Source organism: Grammomys surdaster, unplaced genomic scaffold (assembly GCF_004785775.1).
Source record: "Grammomys surdaster isolate TR1022 unplaced genomic scaffold, NIH_TR_1.0 125925, whole genome shotgun sequence".
In the NCBI taxonomy this organism is placed as follows: domain Eukaryota; kingdom Metazoa; phylum Chordata; class Mammalia; order Rodentia; family Muridae; genus Grammomys; species Grammomys surdaster.
In genome coordinates, this window is record NW_021620749.1 from 542,136 (window position 1) to 561,222 (window position 19,087).

The following is a 19,087-nucleotide window of genomic DNA, read 5'->3' on the forward strand; positions in this document are numbered from 1 at the left end:
TGTACACACACACATGCATATACATGCCATGCACACAGATTTATGTGCTCATATACAATGCTATATATGTGTGTGTACACACACACACACACACACACACATGCATATACATGCCATGCACACACATTTATGTGCTCATATACAATGCTATACATGTGTATGTACACACACACATGCATATACATGCCATGCACACACATTTATGTGCTCATATACAATGCTATACATGTGTGTGTACACACACACACACACACACACACACACACACTTCCAAAGGAGGCCTTTTCATCCTTTTTCCTTTGCCCAGGCTGCAGGCTCAAGCAAAGGATGCCATAGAAGCCCTTGGAAGCAAAGAAATCAAGAACATGAAGTTCAGATCAAGCTGGGTGTTTGTTGCAGCAAAGGGCTTTGAGCTCCCTTCAGAAATCGAGAGAGAAAAAGTGAGTGTCTTTCCCCAGTCTGTCTCAGATGGGGCTATGGTGTATAAAAGTTATGTAGGAAGTCACTCACACAGAGCACTGGTCAGCCTCTTCCACTAGGTCCATGTTCCCACCCTAGACTTCTTTAGTCTCACTACAGACTGCAAATGGGATCCTGGGGTTGGTTCCAGTCACTGGTGGTGACTGTTCTGTTTGGGCAGGAGGCTAGCCTTCTTTAGTTCCTTATCTGGGGATAACATTCACACAGTCAGAGAGAGGGCTGCCTGAGGCCGTTCTATATGAACCACTTCCAATATGGTAGCACCAACTGTGCACTGGACAGAGGCCCTTTGGCTGATTGCCATCCTTGGAGGAGTCACTTGTGACTTGATGCCTCCCTTTATCAAAGAAAAGATCAAAGGAGGGAAGCGAGTGTGACTTATCATCATGTCTCCTGTGAGCATCCCAGCTGATGGGTGGTGTTACATGGCTATGTGAGATCCATGCCTCTGGGGACCATCACCCTAACCCTTTTGACCAATATAAGAGGATCTGAAGAGAAGGAACAGCCAAGGCCCACAGCTCTGATGAGGCCATCTTTGTACTTAGTTAGAATTCCAAGAGGGCAGAGCTTGATCTTTGTCTAGGGTTAAACCAAGATACATTATGATTTCACTTGAGACTTTGTTCCCACTGTCTGGAACCATGGTTTAAAGAAGACAATGGCAACCAGGAGCAGCTGGGCCTCCTCTTATTGGCATGGAAGGAGGCACAGCACCCAGGTCACTGTTACTAGCTCCAGAGATTCTGGATTTGGGATGCTCTCAGATCTGAAATTGAGGAACCTGGAGGTCATGGTCAGGTTGGCATGCTCCAGTCAAAAGTTTTCACCACAGCTCCCAGTTAGCTTGCACATAGAAAGCCAGCCCTGCTATGTGCTGTGGTCACCTTCAAAGGGAGGAAGTTGTGCTTGTTGGCCCCCTTGACCCACAGGGGTTGAGGGGAGATAGGCATGAGTCTAGGGGACAGGGTCTCAGGGCTTGTTTGGTGGGAACACATGTAATTTTGAACAGGCTTCAGTTTTCTTGTCAGTCCGTCCTTTGGTTCTAGCAGCTTTGTGGTGGGGAGGCACCCCACTTCGTTGATTTCTAGAGCATACTCTGAAAGTGAACTCAGGGTTCCCTTTACCCCAAATGACCCATACCACAGATAGACATCTCTGTAGGCTGTGTGGCCTTAGGTAAGCTATTTCCCCTTTCTGTGGGAAAGGGATAAAGTCACATCAAAGCAGGCTTAATGGAGAAGGCTTCAGTCTCCTAATTTCAAAACCTACTCCAAAGTTGCAGTCATTAGAATAGCAAGGCACTCTGAGAATAGGCATAGATGGGTAAGTGGAACTAGGGTTCCAGAGACTTTGAGGGTCCCCTCATACCCAACTAGACAGTTTCCCCTACTGAACAAAGACCATCTCTTCAGGGAGGTGAATAGTTTCTTTAATAAAGTGTACAGGGAAAACCAGATAGCACATAGGGAGAAAATAGATTTGGATCCCTGCCACACACGATATAGAACAGTGCAGAATGGACCAAAAACCTAAATGTGGCAGAGATGAAACTGTCATGCTCTCTCAGCAGGATGGCAAAACAGGCAGAAATCACTGCCATCCTGGGCTAGGCAGGTGCTTCTTGGAAGTGTGCAGAGTAATAGCAAAAGAAAAGATAAAAGTGTTCAGCTTCAAAATCCCAAAGATTTCTGTTCCCAAGGATACACGAAGAAAGAAAGAAGCCAAGCATGGTGGTACATGCCTGCCATCTCAGTGCTCAGGATGTGGAGGTAGGACAATCAGGAATTCAAGGGCATCCTTGGCTACCTTTGAGTTCAAAGCCAGCTTGGGCTATTCAAGATCCTTAAACAACAACAACAAAGTGAGAAGAAAACCACGGAGTAACTGTAGGAGAAACTGTTTGCAAATAACAGACTTGTGTCCAACATAGATAAATAACTCTTAAACTCAATGATTATAAAAGCTAATCCAATTGAAAAATGGTCAAAACCTCTGAACAGATGCTTCTTCAAAGAAGATGTGCACATGAAATGATAGACTTGTGGCTTACTATTATAATAAACTTAGTAGGTTGAATCATCAGAACAAAACCAACTCAGATCACAGTGAGATGGAGCCACAGGCTCACTGTGGGAGTTGTCACTTGTAACAAGTCTAGAAAATTTAGAATTCTCACATGGCTGGGAGAGATGTAAAGTGAGGTAGAGTCCTTGAGGAACATTCTGGCAGTTTCTTCAAAATGAAGGAGACAGTTACTCTTAGCCCAGCAAACTTCCTTGTAAGCATGCCTTCAGTCAGGAACTGGGGCACAGGCTTACACAGCAGTGCTCTTCCAGCAAGAGGGCAGTATTAACATAGAGTAACTGTACAAGGGAACTCTTCAGCCATGTACAGAACTGAAACTGTGATGTTAGCGATTGTATGGGGGAATTTTTGAAAATGTTATGCAGAATGATACAAAGCAAAAGCAGAACTTACATAAGATTGATTCCATTGTTATTCAAAATTTCTAGAAAGAACAAATCTAAATGGTCAGGAAGTAGGTTAGTGGGGCTGGAGAAGGACACTGACGACTGCTGCAGTGTATGCAGTGTTGTCCTCATTCTGTGAGGACAACATCTTATTGATGTAGTGACAGTTGCATGTACTGGGGATATGCTAAAAACGGGCTTGTCCACAGGTGAGTTCCATGATGTGTGAATTATCTCTCAGTGAAGCTGTGGTTCGGAAAAGGCACTAGGTTGGGATTCTCCATTGCCTGTGAAAGAATTGAAAGTATAGAGTCGTGATGTCTACTCCAGTGCAAACATGTTTGCTGAGTGGCAAGTACTAATTTGAAGACCCTCTGAAAACTCCATGTGTGGAGTCCTGTTCCCAAAGGCGAGACCTAGATCATGTGCTCCCTCTGCAGCAATGCTCTCCGTATGTACATTTGAGTGGGTCAAATGAAACAGAATTTGGAAGTGAGTTCATATTGCAGTAGCTGCTTCTCAAAGGCTCTTTGTTTCTCTGCTAAGTCACACTGTAGACTGCAGAAGAGTCCCTATCCTTCAGGAAAGTTCCAGAGCTGCAATTAAATACTATTGAGGGCTAGAGAGATTGCCCAGCTGTTAAGAGCACTGATTGCTCTTCCAGAAGTCCTGAGTTCAATTCCCAGCAACCACATTGTGGCTCACAACCATCTGTAATGGGATCTGATGCCCTCTTCTGGTGTGTCTGAAGAAAGCTACCTTGTACTCATATAAAAAAATAGTCTTAAAAAATAAAATAAAATAAAATAAAATAAAATAAAATAAAATAAATACTACTGAGAGACACATTGAAGCTGGGTATGGTAGTTTAGATCTATAATCTCAGTACTTGTAAGACTGATACAGGAGGATCACTGTGAGTTCCAGGCTAGCCTGGACTACAAAATAAAGTCATCTTCAACCAAAGAAACTGAAGAAGGGATAGGAAGGAAGAAAAGGAAGAGAAAGGGATGAAAGGAAGGAAGCAGGAAGTAAGTAAAGAAGGGATGACAGAAGGAACAGGTGGAAGATGGTAGGGAGGTGTTGAGAAGAATTTTAACCTGGGTTGGAGAAACTGCTGCTCTGAGACTTCTGCTCACATGACTTTGCTCACAGCAGACACAGATCCAGTGACAAGCGTAGTGAATATATGACACGTTTTTCTTTCCCTTACCTAGATCAACCACTCGGATCAATCCAAGAACAGATACTCGGGCTGGCCAGCAGAGATCCAGATCGAGGGATGTATACCCAAATGGCTGAGATAACAGTGCTTGGATGGACCTCAATAAACGTGTTTTGTACAGATACACTCAGCTGGAATGTCACAGGAGTCTGATCCCTTGAAGTCCAGCTGTGAAGGAAAGTGTTGATGTGGATTTGCGGTTTGTTGTGAACCAATAAGACACCGTTAGTTACACTGATTCTTAGCGGCTGTGTTATCTCACTGCCATCTGTACGGTGAAGGAATTTTCAACCTGGGACAACTGCAGAGGGAGACATTTTGGGGGCAGGGGTGGATGGAGGGTGGAAAGGAGTAAACCCGGTTGCTGGCTGCTGAGCATGTGCCACCCATGTCTGCATCAGGCCACTGTGTGGTCCCTGCAGCTCTTCAGGGACTTATCAGTGCTCTTATCCCCCTGTCACTTGGAACACCCTTGTTCCTGCCATTCATCTTCTGGGGAATGAGTGAGGCCTTAGCCATCATGCTTGGCCACTTCACATTTGGCTCTTTAAACTTCCTTGTAGGGTGTGGGTTTATTTGTTATCAGCTCTGCCTCTGTGCAAGGCACAGGTTGGCAGGGAGGAAGGTTAGCGTTGTGGCTTAACCATGATCTGCTCCCAGGAAGACAGCCATATAACTCAGGCTGTCTCCTTTCCAAGATATAGCCAGTCGGATGGTACATATGGCCAAGTTAGGGATGAAATACTAGGACAGATGTCACTAACTAAAATTGTCTCAGAGCTCCTTCTTATGCCAACAGAGGAGCCAGCCCATGCCAATAGGATTGCTTCTCTGGCCCATGGGATCTCAGCCCTAAGGGAGTGGTTTCAAATGCCATCAGAATGACTTCAAAGCCAGGGCAGCCTGAGCTGGGAAATGGTCTAGTGGATAAAATGCTTGCTGCACAGACATGAGAACCTGAGTTGGGTCCTAAACCATCATGTAAAAAGCTGGGCATGGTGACACACACCTGCAAACCCCACACAGGAGGAAGGGACAGGAATATCCCAGGAGATCACAGGCCAGCTAGTCTAGAAGCAAGTTTTAGTCTCAGTAAGAAACCTTATCTCAAAAAAATAAAGTATATGGGGGCTGGGAAGATGGCTGAGTCAGGAAATTGCTTCCTATATAAGCACAACCTGAGTTCATATCCCCAGGACCGTGTACAAGCCAGTTATGGTGGCGTGTACCTGTAATCCCAGTGCTGGTGGGCAGAGACCAATGGCATGATGGTCAGCCAGTCCAACTGAAACAGGGAGCTCAACCCCACCTGTATCTCTTCTGTCCAGCTATTAGCTGTTGGCATCTTTATTCACCAATCGGAATTAACTTGGGGGCAGGGTAGGTCTTGGGGGCCCTCACTTAGCCTTCCAATAGACAGTAAAAGACAAAACCTCAACAGTTCTGTAAGCTGATAGGCTCATGTTTTTTTTCCACCGTGACAGAAAAGCAGGTTCTTATGTAACACATCTTTCCTCAAAGGCAAAATTTGCCTTATCTAGAGAATTCTAGGCAAAAGGTTATTCTCAGCTGCGGACCCCAGCCATTAGCCTCTGATTCTCCTGAGCTCTGAATCAACTCTGGGAAGCAAGGTCAGGCAGAAACTGCTAGAAAGCCCATATGGGTATGGTTACCACAAAGTTGCTGAGTGAATTATGTAACATTCCTGAAAAAAGCCACAGTTTGGGGGACAGAAGAGATTTTAAGGATCACCAAGTGTGGGAGCAGGGAGACAGTGCCAGAGCCCTGGGTTTTTGGTATGTGACGGTGCTCTGAGTAATACTACTATGGTGGACCTTGTCCTGGGGCTTGGAGCAGTGACGGTGTCCACTATAATGATGGTCCTTGTCACTGTATATTTGTTCAAAGCTGAGAGCAGACTGTGATGTAGAAATGTCAATTGTGACCACTAGGTGACAGTGTGCTATTGTAGGTTTACCACTGGGATAAAGGGTTCTCTGCTGAGGACATAGGAGTGGACATCCTATGAGGACATAGGATGAGGAAATAGCTTATACAGTTCTGTACTTTCTGCTACATTTTTCTGAGTCTGAAATAGCTTAAAAATAGTGTTTATAGCTGTGTACTGAAATGCACACCTGTAATTCCAGTACTTGAGAAATAGAGGCAGGAGGACTGCTGTGAGTTCAAGGCTAGCCAAGTGTACACAAGAAAACCATCTCAAAATAAAACAGTGTTTACACAAATACAAAATGCTGCTATGGAAAATAATGATAAACAACTGGAGCTGGGAAGAGCCGGGCAGGTGGGCAGCAGCCCTGCACATCTGGTCACTCAGCACATTGGGACAGAGCGCCAGAGGCTGCTGAGCTCTCCCCTGGGGGTCTACCCAGGACAGGCTTACTCATGACAGCTTTGTTGCTGCAGCCAGAACCTGGGGGTTCATTCTTCTTAGTGTTTGTTGGTGACAAGATTCACTTATCAAACAGAGGCAACGTGGAAGGTGGAAAGAAAGCGTTGTGGCATATCCTCCACATGCTCAGGAGAAGCAGACCAGGAGGAGCCAGCTGGACTACTGTGTCTCTCTATGCTCTTGGGGCAGGGTCCATTTTTATAACATACTGAGCAGGAGACAGACCATACAACTTTAACCTGTGCTTGCTCATCATGTTAAGGTTCTGGCTACAGTGGTCCACACAAGAGGAGGCTTTTAAATGGCCCCTAGTACTGAGGATTCTTTTGTTTGTTTGTTTGTTTGTTTGTTTGTTTTTGGTTTTTCGAGACAGGGTTTCTCTGTGTAGCCCTGGCTGTCCTGGAACTCTCTCTGTAGACCAGACTGGCCTCGAACTCAGAAATCCACCTGCCTCTGCCTCCCAAGTGCTGGGATTAAAGGCGTGCGCCACCACTGCCCGGCAGTACTGAGGATTCTTATCACCTAGAATTTGATTTTCAATTAAATTCTGCTCTGATATGACCCTCTGAGATGGAAACTCCTGGGGGTCCTGGGTCCAGCATGGCTGTGTAAGAGGCCATGTGACACAGGTCCTGTCCTTCCCAACTTCATTTAAAAAAAAACCTACTAGGTCCCATTTAGTGCTACCTCTATGTGCATGGGTGTAGGTCCATCTACTGGAACATGGATAGCCTCTTAGAGTCTGTGAACCCTGAGAAAACTAACCCTCCCTTCTTAGCAACCATCAACTGCTAAATGCTCCTCAGCTAAGGATGGGATGTAATGAGCCCCTTCCTTATTTGTGTTGGATTTTGACTGGCTTGATCTTGTGCACATAGCCACTGCTGTTATGTACTGTGGCTACAATGGCCTTATCATGTCCAGAAAACACTGTCTCTTTGCAATCCTCTAGTACCTCTGTCTCTTGCAGCCTTTCTGTCACCTCTTCCAGGACAATTGCTGAGACTTGTGGAAAGGTGTGATAAGAGATGTCTCATTTAGAACTGAGTGCTCAACATTTTTGAATGATGAGGGAAATACACACACACAGACACACAGACACAGATGCGCGCACACACACACACACACACACACACCTCCATGCAAAACTAAGGCACAGGAACAAGAAGTTTTGTGTTTTGTAACTTTAATTTTTCAAACCTTATTTTTAATGATTGTTCTTAAACAGTTTAACTTCCCTTTTAGTTCACCACCCACTAGAGATAGTTAGAAAGAAAGGATACGGGGAAGTGGACCTGTTTCGAAAGGTTCCTTGGAGCAACTTTCATGGCATTGTCTGGAAATCGGCAATTCAGTTCACAGGTTAGCAGGCAGTGGTAACTCAATGCACCTGAAAACACTTCAGGGATACACCAGCTGTCCAGTTTGATAGAGTCAGGATAGCAAACACAAATCAGAAGCGATGCACTACCTAACAGAGACACCCAGGCCTCAGCCTTGACTGAGTCAGCAGGAGGGACCAGGAGGGACTCCAGGAGAAGTTCTCCACTGTGTCTCTCTCAGGGAAGCAAAGATCAGTGAAGAAGAGAGACCCACAAGCATTCGTTGCGCAACTAGCTCTATAAGCAAGCCTAGTTCTGTCTCTGTCATTCTGTCAAGTCCTATTTATACCCTCCAAACATCCATGCATCCTCCACAGGCCTCGCCTCAGCATGTCCTGCATCAGCACATGCATCCCATCAGCCCAAGTCCACAGAGTCCTGACACATGGAGCTCAGCTACACAATGTAAGGCAGACCAATACTTGCATGTTGTTGGCAAAGAATCCCTCACCACGAGTCCTTTCACGTGCTTGCTTTTAGCAGAACATTCTTCTACAGTGTCTGCTTCAGTGAAACGTTCCTTCATGAGTCTGCCTTAGTCTTTTACCTGTGTCCACTTCAGGAAAACACTCCTTCACATGTTTGCCCCAGCAGAATACCTTCCAACACAATTGACTTTCCAAAGAACCCTTAAGATTCCACTTCAGTGTTTACCATCTGCTGTCGTGCAGATGTCAAGAGGCACTGTGCACATGACACTGGAATTCAAGGAAATGAAGATGGGAGAGAGGTGAGATGTGTCCATGACCCCATTGATGTACGTTGCTGGGATTGTTTGGCAGCCAGTTGTGGATCTGCCCAAGGGACAGATGGCCTTAAAGGTGGCTGCTGCTACGGAGACCCTCACATCGATTTCCCTTTCTGAAGGTTTGTGTTTTCTTCACCTTGGCAGTTCCTGGTTTGCAGGGAACCATGTACCTTTGTAGTCTGCATGGCCCAGGGCAGGTAGAGAGAACTGGAGATTCAGTTCCCAGCCTGGGACATATTCTTAGCTAGTGTCTTGGCTACTTTTCTACTGCTGTGACAACACACCATGACCAAGGCAATGTATAATAGAAAGTGTTTAATTTGGCTTATGGTTTCAGGTCATGATGGCAGAGTAAAGGAACAGTTAAGAGCTCATGGCTTCATCCATACTCATGAGGCAGAGAGTGAGCTAACTAGAAAGCTGAGATGGAGGGATTGCAGTGAGTTTGAGGCCAGCCTGGACTACATTGTAAATTCCAGGTGAGCCTGAGGTACACTGTGAGACCCTGACCCAAGGAGGAGGAGGAGGAGGAGGAATTGAAGGATGGGCATCTTAATTCACCTTCACTGTCCCTCCCTGGTGCGGTTTTCCAGTCTCTTATCTGGTTGGCAGCCACCAGCTTAAGGATCCTTTTTGTCCTGTGTCTAGGGATGGACATGGGGCATGTGTGAGAGAAGACTTGGGAGACTGCTTTGTCCTTCCACCATGTGATGTGGTCTCAGGGGCCAGACTTAGGTTGGCAGGGCTGGTAGCAAGTGCCTTTACTGACCCACAGAATCCTTTCTAAGCACCTGAGGCCTCGTGTTGGAAGGAAAGCAGGACAGGTGGTGGTCCTGGTTGTGCAGGGGACTGATGAGCCACCTGCTTTCAGATGCAATATCCCAGACACAGGCAACAGAATGGTCCACATAAGAGAAGCAGAAAGAAAGGAAGGAAAAACAGGTTAGGAACTCTGAAGACCGAGAGAACTGGCCAAAGTGGGCACCACTCTTTGCCAGATGTAAGCTTAAAGGAACAGTTTCTAAGACATAGATACATCTCTACTGAATCTCAGAATCAAAACTCCAGCCTACCTCCTGGTGATAGCAGTAGCCAGGACTTGGGCACCATCTTTTCTCTGTGGCCTGTGTATCCTGGTCTCTTATCCTAGAGTTGGGGTTTAGGTCAGGTCTCCTTGCAGCATGCTCCCACTGCTGTGGCATCTCAGCAAAGACAAAGACTGAGCTTCCGAGGTCAAGGCTGAGGATACTCTGCAGTTCTTTCAGGCTAGGCATCAGTAAAACAGCTTGCAGGCTTCTGTAGGATGTCATCCAGAGTGCAAGGTCCTCACTCTCTCAACCCTAAGCCCACTGATCCCAGTCCAGCCCAGTTCTTTCCCTTCTATCCAGGGTCTATTTTTCTTGACATCCCTACCAGAGCCTCCTCCTGCACTGCTCTCTGGTCACTCATCTGCCTCTCACTCCAGGCATTGCTACCTTTCTAAGCTACCACCCTCTGATTCTAGATCTATTTCCCTGACTCTTTGGCCGGAGTCCTGCACCGATGTTCTCTTTCTCAGCATAAGGCTGAAGTGAATTTCTAAGAACCAAAGAGAAATGAAACTGAAACCAGAGTCTGAGATGACTGGGAACCGCAAAAGGGGGAGGTGGAGGAGAAGAGGAAGGAGGAGAAGCCCCTTCAAAACAATAGCACAGTACTGGGAGAAGTGTGAGCTCACATCTGCTATCTCTAGTCTCCATGCCTTCTTGAGACACAGAAGCCATGCTTGGTTCCACTCTCAAGAGCCAGCAGCATGGACACAGCACTGGGCACAGACAGCCTTGGGGCAGAGGTCAAGACCCTGTGGGACACATTCTTAGCTAGTATCTTGGCTACTTTTCTACTGCTGTGACAACACACCATGACCAAGGCAACGTATAAAAGAAAGTGTTTAATTTGGCTTATGGTTTCAGGCCATGATGGCAGAGTAAAGGCACCTGTTACCCTCACCAGCCCTGCAGCAGCAGTGTGCTCAGACCTCTAAACCTGGTGTCACAAGGGACCCAGAAGGGCTGGCAGGATCCTGCAGTGATTCCTAGTATGGTTTGTCTCTGACCCTCCCTAGTGCTGGGATGGTCCTGACAGAAAGCAGGCAGCCATCTGAACTGATGTCCATATAGCATGCCTTGGTGGGCTGGGCCTACAGTATCAATTTCCGAACCTCAGGACTGAGGCAAGGCTCCCTGAGGGTGAGTTTCAGTTTCCTTTCTGTGTGTGCTGGGGTTCGGCAACAAGCTCAGGCTTTTTCACTAAGTTTCAATTGTTCTATAGAAAGGGCAGAGCCAGCATTTTTAATGAGGTCTGAGCTCTGGCAGCAGGACACTCTGTCGCCAAGCCAGGAGTGGTGAGTATTGCACAGGATTCTGTGAAGGGATAGAGGATACCTTCTAATGGTTCTTTGTAGACATTGGTGAGCACTGCAGGGCATTTGTTGGTGCTGTTACAATAATGGGGCAGTGACAGTTTGTATGTGGTGTGGTGGTGGTGGGAAGACAGTGACTCAGGCAATCTCTCTCAGTTTCAATTCTCCCTGGGAAGGGGTGGAGCCAGCACTGTTTTTAAAGACACTGGAGCCCAGAAAGCCAAGCACTCTGTCATTGAGCAGGAGACTGGTGAGTATCTAGGGGACAACCTGTAGCTCAGGGCAGGGATGCCTCTGGGTTCCTTGTGGATCCTGGGGGGTCACTATGGGACATTTCTTGGTGTTATTAAAATAAAGGGGTCAGTGACAACACAGGTGGAGCTTCTAGGCTAGACACAGTGCCCTGCCCAACTGCTGATCCTGGGGGCAGTGTGAAGTACTGCTCAAACTGCAATTATTTCTGCTAGGAGGCAGCAGGAGATGGTAGGGGTCCCAGGGCCTCCGGGGTCTGGGGCTAAGGCCTAGATGAGAAGTTCCAGATCCCCTGCTGCCTGGGCTAAGAGTCCATGAGAAATCAGATGGAGATCTCTTGTTAAGGGTTGGAGGAAGCCAGGTGACCCAGGGGCAGGCTTTGAAGTGCAGACAGGAGCCTGCTTTGGGGACCCTGCTAGAAAGGTTGACAGAGGATCTTTATAGAGAAATGCTTCTGTCCAGGTTCTTCCAGGTCCCTAGACAGGACATGCTCTGGGTGGTCTGAAGCCCTACCTCTGCTCAGAGTGCAGGTGTCCCTTAGACCTTTCATTTTCAAAGGCTCAACTGCAGGGGACATGGAGGGCAGGAACCCTGGAGAAGAAAGGGTTCTTGAGTCTCTCTGTGGCCATTTTAACATTCTGATGGGCCTGGGAAGGTTCCCATCCTTAGCATCTTAGAGTTGTTCTGGACAGGCATGGTAGTGGGTGGTTAGAGTTCTGACAGTGAAAGAAACTGGATTCTACCCCCATGCTGTTCCTGTTTCCACTGGGCTGAGGATATATCCCCAACAGGGGAGCCCTACCAGGGGGAGCTTTGTCCAGAATAAATGGTATACGGCATAAGAGGACCATTGGCCAATGCCCACTGTCTACTGTAGAGTGGAAGCATAGTCAACCACCCCACGTACAGTAGGAATGTCCACAGGCCTGCCTGGGTAGGAATGCTTAGAACCCAGCATACTTGTGATGTGCCTGACCCTGACCTACAAATGAGGCAGGAATCTGCATCAAATGTTGTGGGGCTGCCCTGGTCATCTCTGTGCAGTGGGGTCTGCAGAGGGAAAGAATTAGGAGAAGATGCAGAAGTGTAGATATCCTATGTGTTCACCACAAATGGGGTGGTGCTGGAGCCAGGGCCTCTTCCCCTTGACTGGAACAAGATCTAGGTGGACAGATAAGTTCACTTTAGACTGAAAAAGTGTAGCTGGCTTCCCTGGGCACTGAGTGGGTGGAAGTAGGTATGATCCCTGAGATTTCTTTGCCTCTGGGATCCATCAAGTCTCAAAGATGACTCAGCCGAGTTGTACACAGTTGCAGTTTGCAGACAGAACCCAGTGCATACATAGCAGAGAAATGAAAACAAACAAGATGCCAAAGCCAGTGATATCACAGAACAACTGTATATCACAAATCTATGGTTCAGATGCATGTTCAGATTAAAGGTCAACCTCTGGTAAAAGTGCATTTTAATTGCACTTGGCTTTTGCAGTTGGATTCTGGGTTCAGACTCAGACCCTCATGCTCACTTGTATCCTGTGAACTTTTGGTATTGAGATATCTCCTTAACACCTATATTTTTTTCTGTATAAAAACATCAAAATATAACAGGGTGAATCAGAATTATAGCCATGGGATCATGATGTAAAAGACTGGGAAGTCAAAATGGGGCTACTTTCCAGAAGGATAAGTCAAGGCAGGCAATGGAAAATTGAGCTGGAGTCCTTAAATAGTGCTGACATGCATAGCTATGAGGAAGGGCATGCATTATTTGTGTAGACTGGTCATGTGCAACCCTTTGTCATGGGAACACAAGCCCTGGGGACCTGATGGTGTCATAAGACCAACTAAAGCAGCCATGGGACAACAGATGAGGGTCAAGGGAGTCTTCATTCTAGAACCTGAGATCTTCTGGTAATTGGAGGCATTTCAAAAGCAGGGGAGGTAAGAGTTGTGTCTGAAAGAAATTTCTAGGTTGACAGACTCTGTGAATCACTCCTCTTTTGTGATCATTTTCCTAATGTAGAAGGACGGAATGGGGGAATGATGGGTACTGCAGGAAGCACACATCCCTAGGATGAACAGAGAAGGTGGGGCAGTTTCAGATACCGGTGTCTCCCATGTGTTTCTTTGTCAAGTGCCTGACCCCAGAGGCAAGGCTTCCAGATTCTACTGAATCAAACCTGTTATATCCAACTGGAATCCATCTGGAAAAAATTACAAGGTTGAGTTCCTAGAACGACAAAAGGAAAGAGCTGACTTCTGCATCCAGTCACCAGATACCAAGTAAACATCCTGATACCTCTGAGGAGAGCCAGGCAATGGTGAGCTGCTATTGAAAGCCACTTTCCACAGGCCATGAGCTGAAAAGAGGGTGGGGCCTGCAGTTATGAGTACATGTGGAATCATCTGAGAAGAGTGAACCTCAATTGAGAAAATGCCCCATCAGAGACGTCTGTGGGCAAGCTTGTAGTAAACTTTTTTGATTGATGACTGATGTGGGAGAGCCCCACTTTCCGTGGGCAGTGCAACCCTTTGGGCTTATGGTCCAGGGTTCTGTAAGAAAGCAGGTGAACAAGCCATGGAGAACAATCCAGTATGCAGCACTCCTCCATGGTCTCTGCTTCCATTTCTGCCTCCAAGTTCTTGCCTTGAGTTCCTGCTCTGACCTAGTGATGGATTGTGATCTGAGAGTTGTAAGCTTCGATAACCCTCTTGCTCTCCAAGTTGCTTTTGGTTGGTGTTTTATCATTGCAATAGTAAATAACTAAGACAGTTTTATGTCTTTTCCACTAAATCCTGTGATTGATTATGAGTTCATTCTTATGATATAGAAGTGTGAGTTTTTTCTCTTAAGTATATTTTGCCCAACAAAAAAGTCCTTACTTCCCTCACATTGCCTTTGCACCTTGACTACACCAGTTTGATGTGACTTTCAGGGTGGTGTAGTCTGCTCCACTAATGGTCTGTTCTTTTCCCATGAAACACCATAACCTTTTGCTGCAGTTTTTCAACATCTTGGGAGCAGAGGCTGCCATCCTCCCTCTTTGTGGTTCTTTCTGAACCATTTTGCCTATTGGAGCAGACTTTAAGCCATTTATATTTAATAGGATATGCTGTTGTTGGTTGAGAACATAGTGTTGTTGTCTGCTTTCTGTGTTAAGTTCCTGTTTTCCACTTTCCTGATATTCTTCACCTTTTTGATTAAATAATATCTATCTATCTATCTATCTATCTATCTATCTATCTATCTATCTATCATCTATCTATCCTTTGTTTGCTTATTTTTGATACTGTATAGCCTGGTTGTCCTGGATTTTGCTCTTTAGAGCAGGGTGGCCTTAAACCCAGAGAGATCTACCTGCCTCTGCCTCCTGAGTGCTGTGGCTGGGATTAAAGGTATGTGCCACCACTGACAACACCACCCAGCTTAAATACTATATTTTGTGAATGCAGTTCATGCTCTCTGTTGACTGTTTGCTTTTTTTTTTGTATTTATAGTGTACATTTTTAATTTGTTAGGGCATATAGCACCTCCGAGTGACACAATACCACTTAATGTGTAGGAGGTATAATTAATAGGAATATGATTCCATGTGTTGTCAACTTCCATCTGCCACAGTCTTTTTTTTTTTCTATTAACCAACTGCCCCCCTCCCCCATGCGTTGCTGTTGTTTGTGTTTAGGTATTACTTAAGAATGGTGAATTCAGAAGAAACTAAAGTAGTGTGGTGTCCAATGCACTGTTACGGATTCATGATTCTTCTGTCGTTTTTCCTCTGCACACAGAATGCCTATCACAGTTCCTGCAGTGCTGGTGTGCTGGGGCTGAATTTGTTTGGGTTTAGGTATATGGAAACAAAACTGTGTATATTTAGTCATTATATGTGTGATTTCATGAAAGCAGCACAGGAGAGGAAAAATTAAGAGTAGGCAATAGGTTGTCTTGTTTGAATACCAAAATGGCTCTCACATTTTGGCTTTGTTACTCAACTCTCCAACTCTCTGTTCTCTCATCTGTGTTGTTGGGCTTCACAAAAAAAGTGGCCTCTGTTTAAGTGCCCTGTCAGGGGGATGAACTCAGTGGTTATTGCTGGAGCACTTCCTGTGGAGCATGACCTCACTCTTGCTTACCCCTCATCTAGGAGTCTGTGAACAACCTCTGCAGTCAGTATGAGGAGAAGGTACGACCCCACATTGACCTCATCGACTCTCTGCGGGCTCTGGGTGTGGAGCAGGACCTGGCTCTGCCTGCCATTGCTGTCATTGGGGACCAGAGTTCAGGGAAGAGCTCTGTGCTGGAAGCACTGTCTGGAGTGGCCCTCCCCAGAGGCAGTGGTAAGAGCTCAGTACCTGTTGCTCTGCTAGGCTGGGGGCCCTGGGACTTCAGGGGTAGAAACAGGTCCTCTCCTAGTTCTAGGTACATAGCAAGCTGAAGATCAAGGTATAGCTTCTCATGGGGTCTTCCTCTTTGGCTTGTGGACAGACTTTCCTCTGTGCAGTCTTATAATTTCTTCCTCCTCTCACAAGGGTGCCAGTCTCAGTTGCTAGGGCTCCACCCATGCAGCTTCTCAAGCCTGCCATCAGCCTGAGTTACCTCCTTTTAGGCTCTGTATCCAACGGAGTCACTGTAGATGTTGTGGCCAAGCATGTGGGCTAGGGGTGGGAGCAGTTTTCAGTCTCTCACACCAACTCATTGTACATTTGTGGATTATGTGGAATCTCAGTTTGTAGATGTGACTAAGTACCTGGAACCACGTGTGTGATAATCTCTTTTCTCAGCCCCTTTATGAATGACCCATTCCCAAGGCACATAAATGTTGGTGTTCAGGTTAGGGATACTCTTTGAGTTGCAAGGCCCAGGATGTCAGTGACCCCTCAGTGAGGCCTGAGCTGAGCTGCTCTAACAATGCAGGTAAGATGTTACAGGCAGGTAGGAATTGGCAGAAGTTTGTGATAGGGAACTGTAAAACAGCCTGAAAGACATAGTGAGTGTGTATGTAAGGGGTTAGTGGGAGATATATGTGCTTGAGTACGAATGAGTAGTTCCCCGCTGGAATCTGATGCTTCCTGAGAATGGAGTGTCCTACTTTGCTTTCTGCTGCTGTGATGAAGACCATTACCAAAAGCAACTTGGGAAGAAAGGGGTTTATTTGCCTTACTTGTCCTGATCACAGTTTATCATTGAGGGAAGCAGGAGAAGAACTCAAGCAAGGCAGGAACCTGGAGGCAGGGACTAAACCAGAAGCCATGGAGGGGTGCTGTTTACTGGCTTGCTCCTCATGGTTTGGTCGATCTGCTTTCTTATAGCACCGAGGATCACCTGCCCAGGGGTGGCACCACTGACAGTGAGCTGCCCACACCTCCCATGTCAATCATTAGTCAAGAATAGGCCTCATACACTTGCCAATGGCCCAGTCTGATGGAGACATTTATGGACTGAAGTTCCCTCTTCCCAGATGACTCTAGCTTGTTAGTTGACAAAAACCAACCAACCAACCAACCAACCAACCAACCACACCTAATAAACACATGGAGCAGTACATCACGAGGAAGTAGCGAGCCTCCAGCCATTGGTAGATTTCAAACCCAGATGCACAAAAGTTACCTAGTTCCCAATAGGCCTAGGGTCAGCCTACACTTAAGGCATCATGGGTTAGGGTTAGGGTTAGGGTTAGGGTTAGGGTGAGGGTTAGGGTTAGGGGTAGGGTTAGGGATAGGCCTCATAGACTTGTCAATGGCTCAGTCTGATGGAGATATTTATGGATTCAAGTTCCCTCCCTCCAGATGACCTTAGCTTGTGAGTTGACAAGACAAACAAAGAAACAAACAAACACAACTAATAAACACATGGGGCATCTGTTTTCAAATGAGTGTGTGAGATGTGGAGGGTCATCCATCCAAGGCCTTTTATGGCAGAGCCCAAGACTGATGTGGCTGTCGCCTCTTAGGTATTGTTACCAGGTGCCCTCTTGTGCTGAAACTGAAGCAACTGAAGCCGGGAGCAGAATGGAAAGGCAAGGTCATCTATAAGGATACTGAGATTGAAATCTCAGACCCTTCACTGGTGGAAAAGGAAATCAATAAAGGTATGTACATGCACCCATTTGCTCCTTATTCTGGACAGGGTGTCTTCATAGTGTTCACACTCTACTTTCTGGGCCTTTCCACATTGGGAGTCTTCCTGTACTTGAACATTTAACTTCATGACCTCATTTAGGGAACATGCCATGAATGACTGAACCCTGTTACACATGACCACTTGTGTTTTCAGCATACAATCTTTATCATAAGAAAACATCAAAAGCACACTGTTACTGTTGAGCAGAGTAGGGTGACATTAGTTAAGGTCTTGACGTGAGGGTTTCTACCCTAGCTTCTATTACTAAGGGCGAGGAGCAGTCTATGGACAGACAGACTCCTGCAGCCAGGGCTCCTCCTGTCCAGGATAAGCTCATTCCCTTTGAATATCTGCTCATATTTTAGGGATTCCCTGAACTTTCACCTTCTTTATGGATTTCTTTGGGTTTCACTGTCCTCAATGTGCACTCATGACTCTCCCTGACAGTGCCAGTAGGATCCAAGGAAGAATCTTCTTCCCTGTCCAGATCAGCTTTCCTGCCTTTTGGCAGTTGGGAAGCAGAGAGAACTCGGGAAGGGGCAGAAATAATATATAAAATACCTGTGGCCTACACCTAGTAAGCTACTTCTAGTCAGAGCCCGTTTTCTCAAGCTTTGGAACCTTCCAATATAACCTAATCTTATAGAGATTACAACCTTCCAATACAGGAACATTTTAGGGGTAGCATTTCATATCCAAATTACAACATATTTTCCCCAAAGTCTCCGGAATGAGATGTGCTCCTTTAACTGCTGTGGCTTTCTTTTTCATCTCCAGCCCAGGACTTGATTGCTGGGAAAGGATCGAAGATTAGCTCTGAGCTCATTAGCTTGGAGGTCAGCTCTCCACATGTCCCGGACCTGACTCTGATTGACCTGCCTGGTATCGCAAGGGTGGCTGTAGATGACCAGCCTGCAGACATCGAACACAAGGTGAAACTGTAAACACACTGGGCTGCAGGGGTGCTGGGGTATGTCCAGGGCTATGTCTAAGAGAGACCTTGTGGAAGTGGGAGTAAGGCTGGATAGCCAGGGTTTACCACGACCTCTATGTGTGATGGAGACAGGGAGACAGAAGGCTACAGTCTATGAGGCCAGGGCCTGAACCCTGAAGCAAGTGGATGGTCAGGACCATCTCGATCTTGATCCTGTCTCTATTATTAAGAGTCACCATTTAATTTCTTACAGATCAAGCAACTCATCAGGACATACATCCAAAAGCAGGAGACCATCAACCTGGTGGTAGTCCCCAGCAATGTGGACATTGCTACCACAGAGGCCCTGAGCATGGCTCAGGAGGTGGACCCTGAAGGGGATAGGACCATAGGTAAGGAGAGTGGGAGATAACAGTGGTGTGTGAGTTCAAGTGAGATACATCTCCTGGATCCAGATGGACCAAGCTCAGGATCCCACTGAGGCTAGGAAAAGGGACCCCCTCATCTCATCTCCCAGGTAGAAAATGCCTGAGGAGCCAGAGGTGGACAAACACGGGGAAGAAATCATATCTGCTGAGACTCACTGGGCCAGGAGCCATGGTAAAGTCCATGGCAGAGTGAAGAATGAACAGCTGTTGTCTGGGTGGTGGCCATGGAGAGG

General features: G+C 46.5%; 2 protein-coding genes across 6 annotated transcripts in view; both read left to right on the forward strand.

Annotated features, from left to right (window-relative positions):
• Positions 1 to 4,417, forward strand: part of Fam3b (family with sequence similarity 3 member B) — a 58,043-nt gene extending 53,626 nt beyond the window's left edge. For all 5 annotated transcript variants that reach the window (XM_028752532.1, XM_028752533.1, XM_028752535.1 and 2 more), the window contains 2 exons: positions 308 to 440; positions 4,172 to 4,417. In XM_028752532.1, the coding sequence (XP_028608365.1) occupies positions 308 to 440; positions 4,172 to 4,261 (223 nt within the window). In that variant the 3' untranslated portion in view covers positions 4,262 to 4,417. The remainder of the gene's footprint in view (positions 1 to 307; positions 441 to 4,171) is intronic.
• An 8,812-nt stretch (positions 4,418 to 13,229) lies between these two features.
• The window catches only part of LOC114608562 (interferon-induced GTP-binding protein Mx1-like), a 16,717-nt gene continuing 10,859 nt past the window's right edge, over positions 13,230 to 19,087 (forward strand). The window contains exons 1-6 of the mRNA XM_028752550.1: positions 13,230 to 13,285; positions 13,620 to 13,695; positions 15,517 to 15,709; positions 17,323 to 17,460; positions 18,270 to 18,424; positions 18,680 to 18,827. Coding sequence (XP_028608383.1) covers positions 13,230 to 13,285; positions 13,620 to 13,695; positions 15,517 to 15,709; positions 17,323 to 17,460; positions 18,270 to 18,424; positions 18,680 to 18,827 — 766 coding nt within the window. The remainder of the gene's footprint in view (positions 13,286 to 13,619; positions 13,696 to 15,516; positions 15,710 to 17,322; positions 17,461 to 18,269; positions 18,425 to 18,679; positions 18,828 to 19,087) is intronic.